The sequence below is a fragment of the Pongo abelii genome, chromosome 16 (genome assembly GCF_028885655.2).
Source record: "Pongo abelii isolate AG06213 chromosome 16, NHGRI_mPonAbe1-v2.0_pri, whole genome shotgun sequence".
NCBI lineage: Eukaryota > Metazoa > Chordata > Mammalia > Primates > Hominidae > Pongo > Pongo abelii.
The window spans coordinates 83,231,725-83,253,058 of NC_072001.2; the positions used below are offsets into that span (position 1 = coordinate 83,231,725).

The 21,334-nt window shown below is 39.2% G+C and overlaps 1 protein-coding gene across 7 annotated transcripts in view; it reads right to left on the reverse strand.

Moving 5' to 3' along the window:
* MTHFS (methenyltetrahydrofolate synthetase) overlaps positions 1 to 21,334 on the reverse strand; it is a 55,154-nt gene that overhangs the window by 25,527 nt on the left and 8,293 nt on the right. For all 7 annotated transcript variants that reach the window (XR_008513709.1, XM_054531709.2, XM_063716264.1 and 4 more), the window contains exon 2: positions 20,345 to 20,606. Coding sequence is in view for 6 of the 7 variants with exons in the window: in XM_054531709.2 (XP_054387684.1) it covers positions 20,345 to 20,606 (262 nt within the window). In the remaining variant the exon portion in view is untranslated. The remainder of the gene's footprint in view (positions 1 to 20,344; positions 20,607 to 21,334) is intronic.

Genomic DNA, 21,334 nt, shown 5'->3' on the forward strand with positions numbered 1-21,334 from the left:
CCACCACCTTTCCTGGGTCTCTAGCTTACAGACAGCAGACTTTGAGACTTCTAGGCCTCCACAATCACATGAGCAAATTCATTATAATAAAGCTCCTAAAAGTATAGATATAGATGTATACAGACACACACACAAACATAAAACTTACTGGTTCTGAGAACCCTGACTATACACTAGGTGCATTTTTTTTTAATGTAAAACTTTTCATGAAAAATGAAAAAACAGTGAGTGTTGGTAGCTTATTTGATAATACATACAGTACTTCGGGGTACTATGACTATATCAGGTCATAAGGAATAAAAGTAAATACGTATTTATGCCACCAGCATTTAATAAAATATACAAAAGGAACGAAAGCAGACTCTTGGCAAATGAAGTATTTTTAGTCAGTATACTTACTTAAAGAGAAAACAACTCCACAAGTATCCTTACTTTGTTGTGGTATTTAATTACTATTTTAAAAGTTAAATTCTATATCTCTCACAAAAAAGATGGGGAGAAGGACCAGTCTGAAGAATCAGTGCAAATATTTCCCATTAAAATAGACATATTTCAGGACAAAGCTTTTAACAATGATATTTGAGAATACACTGCATCTATAATATAAAATTAGAAAACACAGTCATACAAAAGAATAATCTGAGATTTGTAATAATTGCTTAGAGGTTTTTGTTTTATTTTTTTGAGACAGAGTCTTGCTCTGTTGCCCAGGTGGGAGTGCAAGCATAGCTCTCTGCAACCTGGACCTCTTGGGCTCAGGCAATCCTCTCACCTCAGCCTCCCAAGCAGCTAAGACTACAGTCGTATGCCAACACAGCCAGCTAATTTTAAATATTTTGTAGAGATGGGGTCTCATTACGTTTCCCAGGCTAGTCTTGAATTCCTGGGCTCAAATGATCCTCCCACCTCGGCCTCCAAAAGTGCTGAGATAACAAGCATGAGCCACCATGCCTGGCTCACTTAAGAGACTTTTTTAAAAGATTAATAATTTTAAAATTGTAATGATGGCAAAGGAATAACAGGATAGACAGAAGAAAAACCCAAATCAATAAAATAGACAAGATAGGGAACTTCAGTTATAAATCCAAATGATTTTGAAAGTGATAGGGATAAAAAGATGAGAGAAATATATTACAGATCCAGAAGAACCAAAGTAACTATAATAATAATTTCAAAAACAGAGGAAAGAAGGGATTATCAAAAAAGATAGTTGAAAATAGTTCCCTGGAGTTAAAAAGGACATGAAACTTTAGGATGAAAGAGATGACTAAATACCAATTAATTCACAAAATTCATGAATATTAAATTTGGAAATCAAAAATAATAAAAATTCCTAAAAGAAGCCAAGCAATGAAAAAACAAGTTTCTTACAAAGGAAAAAATGAATGACATCAGACATCACCTACAATACTAATCACCACAAGACAACAGACTGGTTGTCTAGAACACAGGTCACAAACTATAGCCCTAAGACTAAATCTGGTCTGTTGCCTGTTTTTGTAAATAGAGTTGTATTGGAACACTGTCTGTTTTGGTACTGTCTATGGTTTCTTTCATATTGCAGTGGCACAATCGAGTTGTTGTCAAAGATTCCACGGCCTGAAAAGCCTAAAATATTTACTATCTGGCACTTGACAAAATAATTGCCAAATCCTGGGCTAGAATTCTGGGTGGACAAAAGAAACAAAAACAAAAAACTGTGACCCTAGAATTCTATCCTATTCAAGAATTCACTGATGTGTACAAAGACAGCCTCAAAAATAAAAGCATTCTGAAAACATACCACTCATGGACCATGCTGAAAAAACTACCTAAAGGAATATTCCATCTGACCAAGAAATTAATCAAAATACATAAATCAAGAATAAAGAAGATATGCTTTAACAGCAGGAACAAGGAACCATGAACCCAGGAAAATTTACAGTTCAGTTTAAATGACTCTTCTCTATAATATAGTAAGAAAATAATCGAATGTCAATGAAAAAAATTCCTTAAAGAATATACACATATTTAAACTACTATTAATTTTAAACACCAGTTTATGCTGACAAAAGCTAGAAAGAAAAAGCACATTGGCCGGGCATGGTGGCTTACGCTTGTATTCCCAGCACTTTGGGAGGCCAAAGCGGGCGGATCACCTGAACTCAGGAGGTCGAGACCAGCCTGGTCAACATGGTGAAACCTGTCTCTACTAAAAATACAAAAAATTAGCTAGGCGTGGTGGCACATGACTGTAATCCCAGCTACTGGGGAGGCTGAGGCAGGAGAATTACTTGAACCCGGGAGGTGGAAGTTGCAGTGAGCCAAGATTGCTCCATTCGACTCCAGCCTAGGCAACAGAGTGAGACTCTGTCTCAAAAAAAAAAGAAAAGAAAAAAGGCACATTTACTTTCTTGTCTTTCACAGGGGTAAGGTCAATAAATACTATATTTATAATGCTAGTGAGAATTTGAGGCTAAAAATATTTTAATGTAACCAATAGTAGAAATGAATGCATAATTATGAAGTACTAGAGAGAAAAAAGGACACAAGGAAAAGGAAATGACAAAAAAAATTGTCTCCCAAAAACATGATGACAAAGGTAACAGAAAGAAGGCCAGACACACGCGTTACTCCCAAAAAAAGAGGACAGACTGAACAGCCCTAACTAAAAGAAGACTACCAGTTGGGTACAAGTATCAAAAATTCAATCATAAGCTATTTACATAGGGATGCCCCACAGAAAATTGATGAGGGGAGAATTCAAGACAAAGGGTTTTTTTTTTTTTTAGTGTTCAATTTCCACTTTATCTTCTTTCATTACCTCTTTTATAATTAATGATTCATTTGCAGTTTTGCTGAATAAAAAAATTATACAAATATTCTCAGACAAAAAAATATTAATGCCAAACTTAAAGGTGATTACTAGAAAAATAGTACTTTTAAGTACTATCAAGGAAACGCTGTATAATGTTTGAAGTGACAATTTGAAATGCTTAAAGAAAAAGAAAAGAAGAAAATTAAATGGTGACTTCAAATGCTATTAAAATTAAAATTTTTTAAATAGGCCGGGCGCGGTGGCTAATGCCTGTAATCTCAGCACTTTGGGAGGCCGAGGCATGGGATCACGAGGTCAGGAGATCGAGACCATCCTGGCCAACATGGTGAAACCCCGTCTCTACTGAAAAAATACAAAAATTAGCCGGGCATGGTGGTGGTCACCTGTAATCCCAGCTACTAGGGGTGCTGAGGCAGGAGAATTGCTTGAACCCAGGAGGTGGAGGTTGCAGTGAGCTGAGATCACACCGCTGCACTCCAGCCTGGCGACAGAGCAAGACTCCGTCTCAAAAAAAAAAAAAAAAATTTTAAGTATAGCTACTTTATTTCATTTTAATAGAATACACGAGTCCAGAAATCCTGTAGTTCAATCAAAATAAGTCTTCAAACTAATGAAGTTTTTTTATGCTATACTCTTCACAGAGATCATTAAGCACACTACAATGAAGAAATTCCATTTTCTCTGATCTAATTCTGTAACATTACCAGGTAACACTGTGGAGCCCTATGACCTTCTGGTCTTGTAGGGCTCAGGGATCATGGGTGTTTAAATAGGGAAATGTCATGTGAGTGATGCAGGACAGGTGAGCCCCAAAACTGGGGCTATGCCCAGGAGGGTTTTTGGCTTTGCCGGGAAAGAATTCAGGAGTGAGCCTTTGATTGAACAGTACTGCTCCTTGCAGAGCAAGGCTAGCTCTCAGGCAATAGCCCAGAGTCAGCAAGGCAGGGGCTCCTGGCAACTGTATTTAACATTCAGGTAAACCCACATTTGGCTATATGTAAATTAAGGGGCAGGTCAATGCAAATTGAGGTTATTTAGAACCTTCTACAAAAGGATCGTAATTTCCAGGTTGTTGCCATGGAAAGGGGTAGTAACTTCCAGGTCATTGCCATGGCATTTGTAAATCGTCATGGTGCTGGTGGGAGTTTCTTAAGCCAATGAGCAATGAGAGCAGCCAGGGATCACTTTTGTCGCCGTCTGCTGGTTTCTGCCAGTTTCTCCATTTTATCCTATCTGGACCACATCCTGTTTTGGTCAGCAGTGTTGTGACCAAAAAGCAAGTCCTGCTGGTCTCCTACCTCATGAGAAAGGATGCCTTTTCACTATAGGGCTGTGCACTTCTGAAAGACCTTAGAGGCCCAGCCTAGCTGACCATTAGGCAGACCACAGGGCTTGCAAGTAGGACGCAGTCAACACTGCAGGGCACTCAGTAAAACCTCGAGGAAACAGAGTGAGAACAGCAAAAGAGGCAGCTCAGGGCTTCAGGACCCTTCACCCTTCAGTCCCCATCCTTCTTTCTGTATCCCTATCTCAATCCCATTGTGATGCCTCCTGGTGCCAGGCTCCGGCTATAGATATATGATATAGTGGTTTAGGGCTGGGGTCTTACAGCCAAAGTGACCTGAGTCTTAATCTTATTTCTGCCACTCATGAGTTGTGTGACCATCGATAAGGTACTTCATCTGAGCCTTTTTTCTGATCTATAAAATGGAGGAGCAGGATATTAATAGCACCCATGCCTCCGCAGGGTATGGAAAGAATCAAATGAAGCAATGCAAAATAATTGCTTAGCACAGTTCCTGGCAGGTAGTAAGTACTCAAGAAATTTGGACTATTATTATATTATGCATCTCTCCCACATACCACACCCCTGAAAAATCAGAAATTTCCTCTCTTGAACATTTCCTTTCGCAATGATGGTAAGAAATCAGTGAAAATCCTCTCTGAAAAAAAAAATACTGTATATCAAACAAAATCATCCAAAGCCAGCCATTTCAGGGATTTAGAAGCTGACCAAAGACTAGGTAGGAACAGCAGAAGTCTCTGGTCCTCTTAACTGGTGAGGTTCCCAGGCCCCCAGCTCAGTCCTCAAGAATGGCAGTTTTACCAATATGGGGCTGGCTAGAAAAAACAGCAGCTCTGCTGCCAGAAGGGGCAGACATAACTTGTGGTAGGGGTCTTTGTGAGCTAAACATAGCAAATACGGTAGGAAATATACAGGAAAAATTACAGCTTTACTTGCCAAGGTTGTAATCCCAGTTGGTGTAAGAGCATAATGGGAATTTAATGTGGCTATACTAAAATAAGAGGTCCATAGAAGGGCTGAGATAAACTCTTCCTATATACCTGGCTGACTAGAAACTATAGGGACATGCAGGGAAGATCCGAGAGAACGTGGCAGAGAGTAACAGCCAAAGACAACTAGAGAAGTGCTGAAACTTGAATGCACTCTGCAACTCACAGACAGATCAATCAGTGGAGGGTGGAAACCTCACGCACTACAGTGTTTGAAAACAACTGCTATCTAAATCACTGGCTCAGAGTCACTTCTAGAATGGCAGAGTAGAAAACTGAAAATCTGCTCCTTAATAAAACCAGCAAGAACATTGGGAAAAATGGTCAAAATCAACTTTTCAAAACTCTACAAATTAGCCAAAGGCTTACAACAATCCAAATGTTTATTCTCTGTAAGAACAGTGAGCTTTGTGTCTTTTCAACTTGCTCCATTCCCATCCCCCTCTCCCCAGCTTCATGGTAGATTTGAAAATCAACAGCCTTACAACTAAAGTAGCTGTGACAACCACCAACAGCCTGGCAGCCAATGGAGGGGCAGAACAGGTTTGGAGCTCAACAAAAGCTCCATCCCAGAAAACTGTCACTAATTAATTTGTCTGGCAGTTCCCTGAAAAGGTGCATTGTCAGGTCTTATCTTTACTTGATCTGACTCATAGCTCTCTCCGTGCAAAAAGCCCTAGCCCTAGGATATTTATTTTAAAAATCAATGGCAATTGTTTAATATCACAGCTGTCTGGGGCAGGAATCCAGTTAGTGCTAACAAGAGGCTGACCAAAAAACGTAAAAGGAAAAACAGGGGGAGAAGATGTCCTGAGGAGCCTTTGAAAAGCTCCGACATATTCCAGGGAATCTAGAAGGCTATCTCAGGGCTGTTCCTTGCTGAGAAAAAGAATTGAGCAATATTTCTCCTATTCGCTTTTGTAAGAAGAGAAATATGGCTCTGTTCTGCCCGGCTCTCAGGCAGTCAGACCTGATGGTTATCTCCCTTGTTCCCTGAACATTGCTGTTATCCTGTTCTTTTTTCAAGGTGCCCAGATTTCATAATGTTTAAACACACATGCTTTACGAACAATTTATGCAGTTAACGCAATCATCACAGGGTCCTGAGGTGACATACATCCCCAGCTTACAAAGATGATGGGATTAAGAGATTAAAGTAAAGACAGGCATAGGAAATCACAAGAGTATTGACTGGGGAAGTGACAAATGCCCATGAAATCTTCAGAATTTATGTTCAGAGACTGCAGTAAAGACAGGTGTAAGAAATTATAAAAGTATTAATTTCGAGAACTAATAAATGTCCATGAAATCTTCACAATTTATGTTCTTCTGCCATGGCCTCAGCCAGTCCCTCCATTCGGGGTCCCTGACTTCCCGCAACAAAAGTGACAAAAAAAAAACATGAATCACTAGAGATCCTCAGATCCTCATAAGATTAACAGCTGAATTGTCAATGGAAACCTGGAGGCCAGAAGGCAGTGAAAATAACACATTCAAAGTGCTGAATGAAAAACACTGCCATCCAAGAATTCTATTTCCAGCAAAGCTGTCCTTTAAAAACAAGAAGACACGATGCCAAGACAATGCAATACAGAAAGAATCATCTTTTTAAAGACAGTGCTGGGACAACCAAATATCCATATACATAAGAATAAGTTGGCCCCAACTTACACCATTTACAACAATTCACTCAAAATACATCAAAGACCTAAATGTAAGAGCTAAAACAATAAAACTCTTAGAAAAAAACAGAGGCATAAATCTTCATGACCTTGGATTAGGCAATGGTTTCTTAGCTATGATACCAAAAGCACAAGTAACAAAAAATTATTACATAGGACTCCATCAAAATTAAAAACTTTGCTGCAAAGCATACCACCAAGAGAGTGAAAAAACACAATGGGAGAAATATTTGCAAATCACATATCTGACAAGGAACTTATTATCCAGAACACATAAAAAACTTAGATAACACAAAAGTAAAAAGGCAACTCAATTAAAATTGGGCAAAAGATTTGAATATTTGAAGAAACAATCATTGGCTCACCACTAAGCTATATGGACATAGGAGCAGCACCTAGGAAGCCAGGCCAAAAAATAAATAAGCACACAAAAATTGAGCAGAGATATCTATAGACACATATCATAGGGAGATATGTGCTAACAGGCTAAGAGCAAGCTAGTTACCAAAAAACAAACAAACAAACAAAACACTTTAAAAAGTAAATCAGAATCCAGAGATACTACAAGATATTATCAAAAAGATTTCAACAACAAAAAAAATATAGGACATGCAAAGAAACAAGAAAGTGACCTATAATCAAGGTGGGGAAATCAGTCAAGGAAAACGAAGTCTAAGTGGGCCAAGATACTCAATTTAGCAAAGACTTCAAAGCAGCCATTATGAATATGAGCCAAGAATTAAAGAAAATTCTGTTCAAAAAAACTAAAGTAGGCCAGGCGCAATGGCTCATGCCTGTAATCCCAGCACTTTGGGAGGCCGAGGTGGGCGAATCACGAGGTCAGGAGATCGAGACCATCCTGGCTAACATGGTGAAACCCGGTCTCTACTAAAAATACAAAAAAAAATTAGCCAGGCGTGGTGGCAGACACCTGTAGCCCCAGCTACTGAGGAGGCTGAGGCAGGAGAATGGTGTGAACCCGGAAGGCAGAGCTTGCAGTGAGCCAAGATCGTGCCACTGCACTCCAGCCTAGGTGACAGTGTGAGACTCCATCCCAAAAAAAAAAAAGTAAAGGAAACTAATGTTCCTAGAAGTAAATGAATATATGACACCAATGACTCAACAAATAAAGAATATCAATGAAGAAACTGAAACTTTAAATAAGTATCAAACTCTACAGTTGAAAAGTACAACTACTGGCCGGGCACAGTGACTCATACCTGTAATCCCAGCACTGTGGGAAGCCAAGGCAGGTGGATCACGAGGTCAAGAGATCAAGACCATCCTGGCCAACATGGTGAAACTCCATCTCTACTAAAAATACAAAAATTAGCTGGGTATGGTGGCACGTGCCTGTAGTCCCAGCTAGTCGGGAGGCTGAGGCAGGAGAATCACTTGAACCCGGTGACCGGAGGTTGCAGTGAGCTGAGATTGTACCACTGCACTCCAGCCTGGGCAACAACAGCAAAAATCCATTTAAAAAAAAAAAGAAAAGTACAACTACTGAAATAAAAAATGCACTACATGGATTCAACAATGGGTTTGAGACGATGGAAGAAAAAAGGCAGTGTACTTAAAGACAGATCTACAGAAATTATCCAACATGAGAAAAGAAAGAAAAAAAGACTGAAGAAAAATGAACACAGCCTAAGTGACTTGTGGGACAGTATCAAGAATACCAATATACTATACATGGAATAAGAGTCCTAGAAGGAGAAGAGAGATAATGTGGCAGGAAAAAAATTTTTTTTGAAAAATAATGGCTGAGAACCTCCTATAGTTGATGAAAAAATTAATCTACAGACCCAAGAAGCTCAATAAATCCCATGTAGGATAAAACTAAAGAAATCTACGTATGCCAGGTGTGGTGGCTCATGCCTGTAATCCCAGCACTTTGGGAAGCCACGGCGGGTGGATCACGAGGTCAGGAGATCAAGACCATCCTAGCCAACACGGTGAAACCCCATCTCTACGAAAAATACAAAAAAATTAGCCTAGCGTAGCGGTGCACACCTGTAGTCCCAGCCACTTGGGAGGCTGAGGCAGGAGAATTGCTTGAACCCGGGAAGCAGAGGCTGCAGTGAGCCAAGATTGCACCACTGCACTTCAGCCTGGCGACAGAGCGAGACTCCATCTCAAAAAAAAAAAAAAAAAAAGAAAAGACATCTACATTTTTACACATCAGAGTCAAACTGCTGAAAGAAAAAAATAACTTATTATAAACAGGGAAATACAAAAATACAATGAATGATTGACTTCTCATCAGAAACAATGGAGGCCACAAGGCAGAAGAATAACATTGAACATGCAGAAAGGAAAAAAATATATGTCAACTAAGAATTTCATATTCAGCAAAACCCTTTCAAAAACAGAGGCAGAATAAGACATTCCTAGATAAACAAAAACTGAGAGGAATAATTACTGGCAGAGCTGTCTGAGAAAGACTAAAGAAAGTCCTTTGGGCCAAAAGGAAATTACACTGGATGGTAACTCAAATTTACAGGAAAGAATGAAGAACACTGGAAACAGTAAGTAGGAAGGTAAACACAAAAGATTGGTTTTTTTCTCTTTTCTTCTATTCCTTTTTAAAACATAAGAGTTCTTAAAGCAATAATTATAATACTATTTGTTGGATTTATAGTACATACAGATGTAACTTATATTGTTGTGTGAATTAGGAGGACAAGAGAGACCTCGGGGTACACCAGGAGGATTTTTTCTGAGTGCACTCAGACCCAGCAGACTCAACATCCAAAAACTGGGCCCAGAACAAAGACAGCACTTGACTCTTATACATACTTCTAAAAAGGGATGAGCTAACTTGAGTCAAGCTTACACTGGCGCAAAGAGAAAGCAAGGATACAGAGGCAGGACAAGACAGTTAATCAAATTGTAACAGGTTCATAACTCAGGATTACACATGACCATTGCTATGCAACTTAGATGACCATTATCTAGTTTGCCGTAGTGCCTAGCAAGGCTTATTCCATGGCCTTCACTATGGTGCCCAGGTGGCCATATCTCAGGCCTGCTCAGTTGGTTTATGACCATCACTCCACTGCTTAGATAAAACAGAATACTAGAAGTCACTAGTTACAGAGAACAGGAATCTATAAACTCATACTGTAAAACAAAGGGAAACTTGTTTTTCTTCTCCCTATGTGGAGGGAGTGGTGGGAGAGTCTCCAGAGCACATTCTTTTGTGTCCTGGCTTCTTAGAGAGTATTATCAAGACTTTTCCTGGGTTTGGGCTGTGCTCGTTGCTACCTCCGGGACAAGTCAGCCTAATACAGGAAAGCTTATTTCTTTTTTTTTTATTATTTTTCTTTCTTTCTTTAATTTCCTGCCTCAATATGACAATAATAACATAAATGGGGAAGGAAGAATGGAATTATATAAGAGCAAAGTTGCTGTATTTTACTGGAGTTAGGTGAATACTAATCTGAAACAAACTGTACTAAATAAAAGATGTAATCCCTCCAGCAACTGCAAAAACAAATTAAAACATAGCTTAAAAATCAACAGAGGAACTAAAACAGCACATCAAAAAAAATTTAACACAAAAAATTTTCATGTTCATTTGTATCATGCTTTTCATTTGTATCACCCATTAGTGGAATTCTGAAATTCCACTAAATGACCAGTACTTCCCAAATTTTTCACTAAGGTAACTGCAGAGAAAGTTAAAATCCCTGGAGGGTCTGCCTGCAGGCCTGCCCACAGAGGCAAAGTTTTTGCTTTAATATTTTGTGTTTTACCTTTAAATTTTTATCTTTTTTTTTTTTCTTTTTTTTTTTTTTTTTGAGTCAGAGTCTCACTCTGTCACCCAGGCTGGAGTCCAATGGTGCAATCTTGGCTCACTGCAACTTCCGCCTCCTGGGTTCAAGCAATTCTCCTGCCTCAGCCTCCTGAGTAGCTGGGATTACAGGCACCCACCAGCATGCCTGGCTAATTTTTTTCCTTAAAATTTGTGAATTTTATTTATCTTCTATATGCTACCTTTGTGATTGTATTTGTTATAAAAATAATGTGTGGTTTGTATGTTTATATGTTTGTTTTTCTGGTTTGTTTCTGCTAAAATGTTTAAGTAAAATTAATAGTTGAAGAAAATTTACCCAATAAGGCCTGTAATAGATGCATGCCTTCTTGATAAGCAGAGGCCTAAATCAGTGGCTTTCAAACATTTTAGAAACTACAGTAAGAAAAACATCATGACCCATTTTATACACAGCACATGCATATACACACACACATGCACACATATATACACACAAAACTCTGACTAAAATCAAAATTTCTTTCCTAGCTCTTTCTTGTTTTTTAATTAATCACAGGACTTCTTACAAGTGATTCTGGTTCCCTGTGTCACTACACCCAAAGAACACTTAAATTTTTACAGTGGATTTGACTGTTTTAACCCAAAGTAATGACATGGGCAGTTACGAAGATATCTTTTGTTTCTGTTCAATTTCCATCTCATGATTTGCTGCCTCCTTCATCCAACAGTAAATTAGCTTATTCTGCTTTTGTTCTTTTTTTTCTTTTTAAGACGGAGTCTCGCTCTGTCGCCCAGGCTGGAGTGCAGTGACACAATCTCAGCTCACTGCAAGCTCTGCCTCCCAGGTTCACACCATTCTCCTGCCTCAGCCTCCTGAGCAGCTGGGACTACAGGCGCCCACCACCACGCCCGGCTAATTCTTTTTCTTTTTTTGTATTTTTTAGTAAAGATGGGGTTTCACCATGTTAGCCAGGATGGTCTCGATCTCCTGACCTTGTGATCCGCCTGCCTCGGCCTCCCGAAGTGCTGGGATTACAGGTATGAGCCACCACGCCCAGCCTCTGCTTGCTTATTTATGGATAATAATCAATACAAATCTGGTTTTGTAGATGATGATTAGCATAAAAGATAAACATTGATGGATCATGTGCTATTATATCTGCATTTCTTTGCAGTACTATCAGTCATTCACTCAATATACAATTCTCAGCTGTACTTTAAAAAGGATATTTAAGTTACTGAAGAAACGGATGGTACCTCAGATTCATCAGGGCACTGTGCTAAGCCCAAACACACCAAAAAAAAAATGTTTGAAGACTATTTATATGTTTCTCTAAAGGACCATCAGGTGAAATTTACATGAAGCCATAAGCTTAATATGGAGAGTAATTTTCTAACCTTTTATAAAGTGGGGTAAATGAAATGGGATTCTCTATTAAATAGTGGACTCCTAATCCCTGCAAGTAGTAAAGCAAAAAAAAAAAAAAAAACTTTTAAATTACATATATAGGATATAATAAAGCAAATCCAATGACAAAAGGTATGCTGAGGTGTCAAAACACAGGAAGAAAACAAAGGAAGAAGTGTTTAAATATGACTAAGAAATCTAAGAAGACTTTTGAAGGAGGGAGCATTTAAGCTGGGCATTCATTTACACACAGGTCTTTACTACCCTAGCTTGAAATTTAAGGTTCAGAGGAATAAACTAAAAAAAGAATTTATTTTTTCTAATTCCAACTTCACTCCTCTTAAAAATTCTGCCCTTCCTCTGAATTAAATGTATACAGAAATACATATAAACCTAATAGACATTTTAATGTCTCAATTAAGGTGATAAAATAAAAATTGAATTGGAAAAGCAGTTTAAACACCTGAAGTTCTATATGTAGCGAGGTTTAAGTCACCTGGGTTAGTCCTTTTAAAGACAGTTAAGTGTTCAATAGTACATTCAATGAATCATTATGCTTGAGTAGAACATTTAGCAGGTTAGCCCATCTTGGCAAGAATAACAGGCCATAACCCCTAAGGAACTGTCTTTTAATCTTAATGGGCTGGGAGTTAACAAGAAGTAAATTACCTTTCTCTGAAATGAGGATATATTCTAAAGCCGCTGCAAAAGATAAAATAGACAATTCTGGAACAGGTCCAAGGAAGCCTATCATGGGTGCACTTATCATTCAAATGAAAGGCCCTGTTATAAATCAAAGCTGTAGCTGGTTCTTCCTGTATATTTAGTTGAATACAAAATGACTGGAAAAAAAAAAAAAAAAGCTTAACTTTGAGACCAGAGTACTTTTAGATACATGTGACTCAGTCCAAGTTCTTCCTTGGGAAAATATGACAATGTTCCCATGCATACAGTTACCAAGGGTACCTGTTCCATGAATAACAGTTTTAATGCAGTATGCTGTCAAGACAGAGAAGAAAATCTAGGTAGTAAAGCAATCTTAATGAATGAAGTGTGAAGAAAAATGGCACTTCAAAGGGCACTGGAGTGGAAACCAGAACTGGGTGACCTCGCATTATCATTAACTGTCTGTGTGTCCTTGGGGAAGTGACAACCTCCCTGGGTTGCAGTTATCCTATCTGAAAATAAAGAAGATGAAGCAAGGACAGTAAGGGTTCACTCTCCCTCCCACAGTGCCTAACTCAGGAGGCAATGTTCTCAATTGTCCAGAGAGGGAGGTCACCCAAAATGCCTACAATGGCACGTGCGATGTGCAAAAGCACATTCCAAAATTACAATTGCTTTCATTTACTTTTAGTCGTAACTTATTTCAAAAGTTCAAATACAATTAGTGAGGATGATTTTTGTTAAGCTAAAGAAACACGTGTTAAAGGTTTAGAAACACTTTCAATGAGAAGATAAGCTGTAACTCATATCAAAATATCATACCATGTAGGATCTTATAACTACTTATTTCTTGGTTTAGTAAAAATTAAACATTCTCATAGACATGCTGACAGTCACTGGTGGGACCAGTGGTGTTAGAGTCTCCACAGAATATTATTAAAAATACCCAGACTGTCAGAAAATACATGTCTGTTATTTAAGCTGCACTGCCCGCCCCCAACAAAAAATAAAAAACAAACCCAGAGACTGGATTGAGAATACTGTATTGACCCAGCAGCTGTTATAGCACTCGGGCTCAGGAACCAATCTAAGTATTACTCCATGTACTTAGCCTTACAGAAGAACACAGAAGAGGAGATATGGCAGGTTCAGCATCTTTACCTCATCCAGGGCCCAGCAGCTACCTCAGTACACTGCTTCTTTTGCCTCCTCACTCACACAAGGTGCAGCAAGAGCCAAGGGGCACATAGGTCACCTTCACACAGAGAAGCTGCAACTCCCATTTCCTGCCCATCTTTTATACATATCTAGTTCCACAGACCCAAGGCTTCCATGCCAACTCACAGCTCCCAATTCAGGTATAGTAGCACACAGTAACAGGCAGGTACAGGTACATCCCACATTATCACAACTCTATGGCTTCCCCAAAACTAGTGCTGAGAGAAGATAAGTTTCAAGGTTATTCCCCCAGGCAGGCCCAGCTTAGTCTGGGACCGATGTCAACTCTTTACTCACAAATATAAAAAATGTTGGTTGGGTGCAGTGGCTCACACCTATAACCCCAGCACTCTGGGAGGCCAAGCCAGGAGGATTGCTTGAGGCCAGGAGTTCAAGATCAGCCTGGGCAACAGAGTAGACCTGTCTCTACAAAAAATTTAAAAATTAGTCACGCATGGTAGTGTGTACCTGTAGTCCTGGCTACTCAGGAGGCTGAGGTTGGAGGATCACTTGAGCCCAGGAGTTCAAGGTTACAGTTAGCTATGATTACACCCCTGCACTCCAGTCTGGGTGACAAAGTGAGACCTTGTCTCTAAAAACAAGAAGTTACAGCGCCTTATAAAACAACTGACTCTAGTATACTTTTTAATGTGTCCCTGTGTACATGCATATATTTTTTTAAATCCAGATTTTCTTTCATAGCTGTAAAGTGTTGATAATCTATTCATTTATACAGGCATGCTTTGAATTCAAAACTGTTAGCTTCACCTCAAGAAACTTTTACTGAAAGTCTACAACATAAACCATATGACTAGGTACCAGGGATACAAATGATTTAGAAGGTTTCTGCTCCGAAACAGTCTAAGTCTATCAGCAAAGAAAAGGGATGTATTTCCAAAAAGAATTAATAAAACGTGGTAATATATGTAAAGTGCCAAGTACATAAGAATTACGGAAGAAAAGAACTAGTATATTGTGGGCAGCCAGGGAAGGTTTGGGGGAAATAATTTCTGCTTACTGTTAATAACCGCCATGTATTGATCTCTGACTACATGGCGAACTGTACTAGGCACTTTACATATATCACCTTACTTTATCCTCTCAACAACACAATTAATCAGTACTGTAATTATCTCCAATTTTCAGATGGGGAAATTTGGATTTTGAGATGTTAAGTAATTCTGCCCAAGTGGTAAAGGCCAGATTCAAACTCAGATTAGTCTGACTCCAAAGCTAGTGATCTTAAGCACCAGACTAGAAGAGACTATCCTGAAGAAACACATAATATATTCTAGACTGGAAAATGGTATAAACAAAATCACTGTCACAGCAAAGCCCATAACATTACCCTATGCTTGACCACTCAACATCAGCAAAAACAACAGCAGCCACAGCAGCAACAATGTCATTTTTACTGAGCACCTACTATGTGCCAAACACTAGTCAGACATTATCTTATTTAAACTCCATAACAGATATGTAAGGTAGGTCTGAGTCCACTTACAGGTAAGAAGACTGAAACTCTAAGAAGTTAAGTGATCTTCCCAAGGTAACACAATTAGAAAGGAGCAAAACTAGAATTCAAATCCAGGTTGGTGTGATTCTCAAATCCATATTTTCCATTACTAGGAAATACTGTCTTCCAGCAGACCACTTTGGCTGAAATAAGGAGCTGTACCAAGGAGGCACAAGTATTAAGGTAGAAAGGGAGGTAAGATCCAGAAAGTGGCCTGAATGTTTGGATTTCATCCAATATCCCTTCTTTTGGCAACAACCAGCAGGATCCATTGTTTGCTCAGGTACACAGATCTATTCAGTGTACAGAGAAGGGCTGAATAGGGTAGATGACCTGTACAGAAAGGTACTTCGGGAAAATTAATATGGCCAGGAAATCAATTTAAAGTTTACTCCAATGGAACAGATATGAAGAATGAAAATTGTAGACTAAGAATTCCCCCAAAACTGGAATTAGAGAAAGACAGGTGATAAAAAACATTACAAAGAAAAACTTGGTAATAACTGGATGGTGGGAAGGAGGCAAGGATAATTCCATGTCTACAAAGGGGCTGCTAACAGAAATATGAAAAACAAAAAAGAATGATAAGAATGAATTTAGACATGCTGAAAATAAGGAACAGTGAGACATCTTAATGTTCAACAAAAGCTGAAAAAAGCTAAAAGTTCAATAAAAAGTTGAACAGAACAGCACAAAGGAGAGAGCCCTGTGACATGCCAGCACAAACCTGCTTCTGTGAGGACAACAGGCTAGTTAACTCCACAACACTGGGAATCAGGTCCATGCTGTTCCCTGCTATATTCCCATCACACCTCCCACAGAGCAGTGCTCTACACATCTTTTCTGAATAAAGTATTATGAGCCAATCCAAATTTCTCCAGCCTCCTGAGGATATCATGACTCCATCAAATATGCCTGATGAAATCCATACCCACTATCTTTTATTATATTCTTGCAGATGCCATGCAACCCTAACAAAGAAAGAAATGAAGTCAATGTGAGCTACTCACAGTGAACCAATCATAACCCTCCCAAAAGTACTGATCATGAACAACATAGAAGGGTTGTTCAAAGACTCTGTCCTTGATGATGCCCCACTAAATTACTTTAAAATGTTTTATTTGAGGACTAGAAAGTCTTCATTATGATCATTAAGTTATGGCTCAGGTACCTACACATAGATATTAATTCCCAAAAAGCCTCCAAGAAGATCATAAGTTTAAAATCAGCACTGACAAAGCTATGACTGCAAAGAGCCTATTATATTCTGCAGAATTTCAGAAATGATTAACAGCACAGGTGAGTTTAGTTTTGACTCTCCAGTATCCATTCCCCCTTGTTCTGGAAACACAACAAACACTCTCACCCTCCTCTCAGCTCAGTGGTTTGGGTAGGGCTGCTGAGCTGGGCATATGACCTAGTCTAAGTCAATTGGCACTTCTTTTCTTCCTGGTCACAAAGAATGGGTAAGGGACAGGCACGTAAGACCCAGGCCTAAGCCAGTCAGCCGATTCCATATCTCTGGCCATAGTGATTAATTTCAAGATGTCCATTTGGGTCAAGAAGAGTTAGGACCAGGACTTCATCGGACTGTTAGAAAACGAACTTGTTCTTTATTGCTAGCAGTAAGGATGCCATGGAACCTAGAGCTGCTATGGGCCACCATGTGGCACCAGTAAATGAAACTGATATAGACGGAAGCAAAGCCAAAAGGCAGAGATAGACTGGCTCCTAATGCCACTGATCCAGCCAGCCCTTCTGTGAACTTTTCAGTCTCTGGGCCAATAAAATCTCATTTTTGCTTAAACCAGGTTGAATCAGACTATATACTTGCATTGGAAAAATTCCTGCTCTAATCTAATTGCCCAAGCAGCCCTTACCTTGAGGATAAACTTGGGAAGGAATCCGACCCTCGATTTCATTTAGCAATCGATTTCTTTTGCTACATATATAATACAAGAATAGCCCATGGGAAATTTTTGCTTAGGAACTTATAATTGCAACTGAGGACACAAAAGCTCACTCTTTTCTAAGCTCTGATAATGTGAGCAAACAAGAAAGACAAACAGACAACAAAAGCTACACCAAGGACAGCCTGAGCTCTGATCAGCTTGTCTCAAACACTATAAAGCTAGATGTATGCTTAAGCACTGAAGTTGTCACATTTTAAGTTGCTGACGCAAGTAGAAATCCACAGTACAGAGTGTGATGTTAGGAGATAACAAACAGCCAAGGCTGCCTACTCAAATATTTCTATAAACAATAGCAGCGAGCTTTGACCCTAGACTGCAGTTTCAAGAAACTGTGGGTATAATCCTCTATCCCTTTGCAACCCAGATTGCAAGTATCTGCAAAGAAAAATGCATGGGGGAAAAAAGCCACTGTTACTACAAATACAGCATGAATAAATACTATAGAAGAGAAAAAAAAATGAACAACCAGTTGTGGGGTTTTTTTGGTGGACTTTTTTCTATTCAGAACCATATTCTAAATTTCTATGTTTTTAATATTCAGTATCTTTTCATTTGACACTTATATTTGACATATAATACAGGTTAGGATATTCTGTTTATGTTCATTTTCTGCCTCATCAGTTACAGTGTGAGTCCCTTCAAATCAGGGCCTTATCTTTCCAGACCTAAAATAGTGTCTGACACAAAGTAGATGGGTGAAAATGTCTGCTGAAAATTACCGAAATGTTAACTACTTGGCTAGTAATGAATTTATCTTATAATGAATAATTCTGACTTCTTGCTTAAAATTAATAAATTACCATTTATTCGATAGCTCCTATGTGACAAATGACATGCTAAAAACCATACATAGGTCGGGCGCAGTGGCCTGTAATCCCAGCACTTTGGCAGGCCAGGGCAGGTGGATCATCTGAGGTCAGGAGTTCGAGATCAGCCTGACCAACATGGTGAAACCCCATCTCTATTAAAAATACCAAATGAGCCGGCCACGGTGATGCACGCCTGTAATTCTAGCTACTGAGGCAGGAGAATCGCTTGAACCCAGGCAGCGGAAGTTGCAGTGAGCCGAGATCGCGTCATTGCACCCCAGCCTGGGTGACAGAGCAAAACTCGTCTCAAAAAAAAAAAAAAAAAAAGAAAAAAAAAAACATGCATAAATGATTGGCTCACTTATTTGTATTGAGATTATCCTAACCAGGAAGTGTAAATATAAGTTAAAAGGAAAAATAATGCTTCTTCCTTACTCTTTTCACCACTGTACTTGAATAGAACCAGAACAAATGCATAAAAGTTCAAAGTGACACACTTTAGCTCAACACAAAGAAGATGTTCTAGAAGGAGCACAGCTGTTCTATGAGCTGCCTCTAGAGGAATTGGTTACTGGAGGAAACCAACTAAAATTTCAATTAGCAGGCACATTATAGAGATAATGCAAGCATTGAAGGAGCTGTTAACAGAGTCAACTGGAATTGGGACAGTATCCTGGGTTCCATCATTAAGCCTGCGAGTCTGGAGTAGCTGCATTAAGTTTGAGCAAAATCAGTATCTATAATTTCCTGTCTTTTCTTATCTATAAACCTAGGCTGCTCTCCAAGATACTCTGTATTCCCTTATTATCTCATTGCCTTAAAATGCTTGCAATGTTTCCCCTTGAAAATATGAAAGAGTTTTAAAATGCCGACATTCATCTGGCCAATTGATGCAGGACATGAAGGAGGTAGATCTGAATATATTTTTGGTGCCTAAACATCTAGCAAAGCCCAAGATTGGACAATACAGGGAAAGTTAAACTAGCAAAGTACATAATCCCTCTACTGTTACGAGTCCTTGACCCTCTCCCCTCCGACTCCATCATACTGACTTTATAGGCTATGGTGTTATATTGGAAGGGGCAGAAACTGAGCGAAGACTGCATAAAGTTGTGCTAGGGCTTCTTTGCAACCATTTAAGTCTTAGTAAAAAATATACACCTCTAAGATGGGCTTCAGGCATTATACTAAAAAATAATACCCTTCGTTTGTTTTGCTTTCAGCTCCTTACCTGTTTCATAATGATAAAACTTCCGAAGCAGCTGTTGGCCAGAGAACAGCATGTATTAAGACCCAGCAGTAGAGAAGGCAAAGTGGAGTTGGGAAACAGAGATACTCAGAGTGGCTGGAACTCAGACTACGAAGTGGGGAGTAGAAAGATGTGAAAATAGAAAGGCAGCAGGGCCAAGATTAGGAAGAACCTCGTTAAGGAGGGTTTACTTCAATCTAAGGGCAATAGTAAGTCACAGAAAGATTTTAAGGAGGGGAGAGAAGCGGCAGATTTGTGTTTTCAAAACCTTGTTCCAATTACTTTTAAATAACCAATAAAGAGGAAGGAGAGGATGCAAGACATGGAGAGAAAGAACAGTGAAAAGGCCTTTCCAGGAATGCAGGCAAGAGGAGATGTCAGCTTAGACTGCAGTAGTAGCAGTGGGTTGGGGAGAAATGGACAGATTCAGTAAATATTCAGTAGGTAAAATCATCAGGACTTAACAATAGACCACAGTGGGGCATAAGAGAAAGAGGGGAGTCAAGGATGACCTGGAGATTTCTGGCATGGCCAGCTGGGTAGCTGGTGGTGCCATGTACTGAGATAAACACATGGTAAGTAGTCGAAGTTGAGAAGATATAAGTGCTCATTAGCATTTATAATAATATGCTCATTAGCAAGCAGACCATAACTGAAACCACAGGAAATAATTATTCATGAAAAATATATAATTCAACCCACAAGGTAGGGCAACAATATGTGAGAAGTCAACAATATTATTCATTTACACTTTACAGTTTTCAAAAGGCATCACATCCTAAACCAAGTAATACAGGTGTCTTGGAACGTAGGCAAAATACAAATTAATCCCTTACAGGAAAAGCAACTCCCACTGACCCACACATAACACGTGGATCTGAGATCTAACAACTGGTCATAATCTAACAATATCCTAACACCATAATACTCACCTGTGGACAAGGCCTCCTCCCGAACATCACCCTCACCAGGCTGAGGGATATTCCAGGATGTTTTGGGAAGTAAAGAAATTTCCTCTGGTGATTCTATTCTCACCATATCCATGTGATTGCTCTGGAACTGGTACCGAGGGATGAAGCAGATTTTGCCTCGTTGGAAAATGTCCTTGATGATCTCTTCTGTCTCAATTTCATCTTGCATGCTCAGAAAGATGGAAATTCTTTTGGACTTTTGATACTCACTGTGGGCAATCACCTAAATGGGAAATTATGGCAATTATATTTTCCAAGACTATATTTAGCAACTCCTCTTAACAATTCCTCCTTTCTCTCTCAGCCTTCTCCAATTTCTTTAAATATTAAAAAGAAAAAAAAGGGGGGGGACCAGAGTGATATAGTGGGTCAAACAGTGTTGCATCATGAAGCCTGACTTTCAGTTTGGGACCCAGCACTTACCTGCTCCTTTTATCCCTTCCTGGTACACCCACTCTGGTAGGTGTGAAAACTCATTAAAAGGTCACTGTGGAGACAAGCTGTCTATCTAGAGAATTCCAGGCTTGATCCCCACCTATCCATTTTAGTAGTCTTCGGTCATTTCACATGCTTTCCCTAGAGTGTGCTTTATTTTATCTCTGTATCTGGGCTCCCACAAGCTTCTCCACTCCTTGGATCGTCAGGCTTCTCTCTCCTCCCAAATTCTACCCATTTAAAGCCCAATGCAAGCCCTAACTTTTCCTAACTTCTGCCGAACCCTTACTACATTTAGAGTTAATATATAACTTAATAATGATGTACTGTCATGAGTGGATCACTAATTGTTTCATGTGCCCTAAATGTGGTATCCCTAACTGGTCCATGAACTGAGTTCTCTGAAGCAGAGAACATGCCTCTACCATCCCCATCCCATTTCCTAAAATCCATCTGTTCAAATGAATATTAAAATATTCACAATTATGGGGTGGGGGCAGATCCTGATGAAAGAAA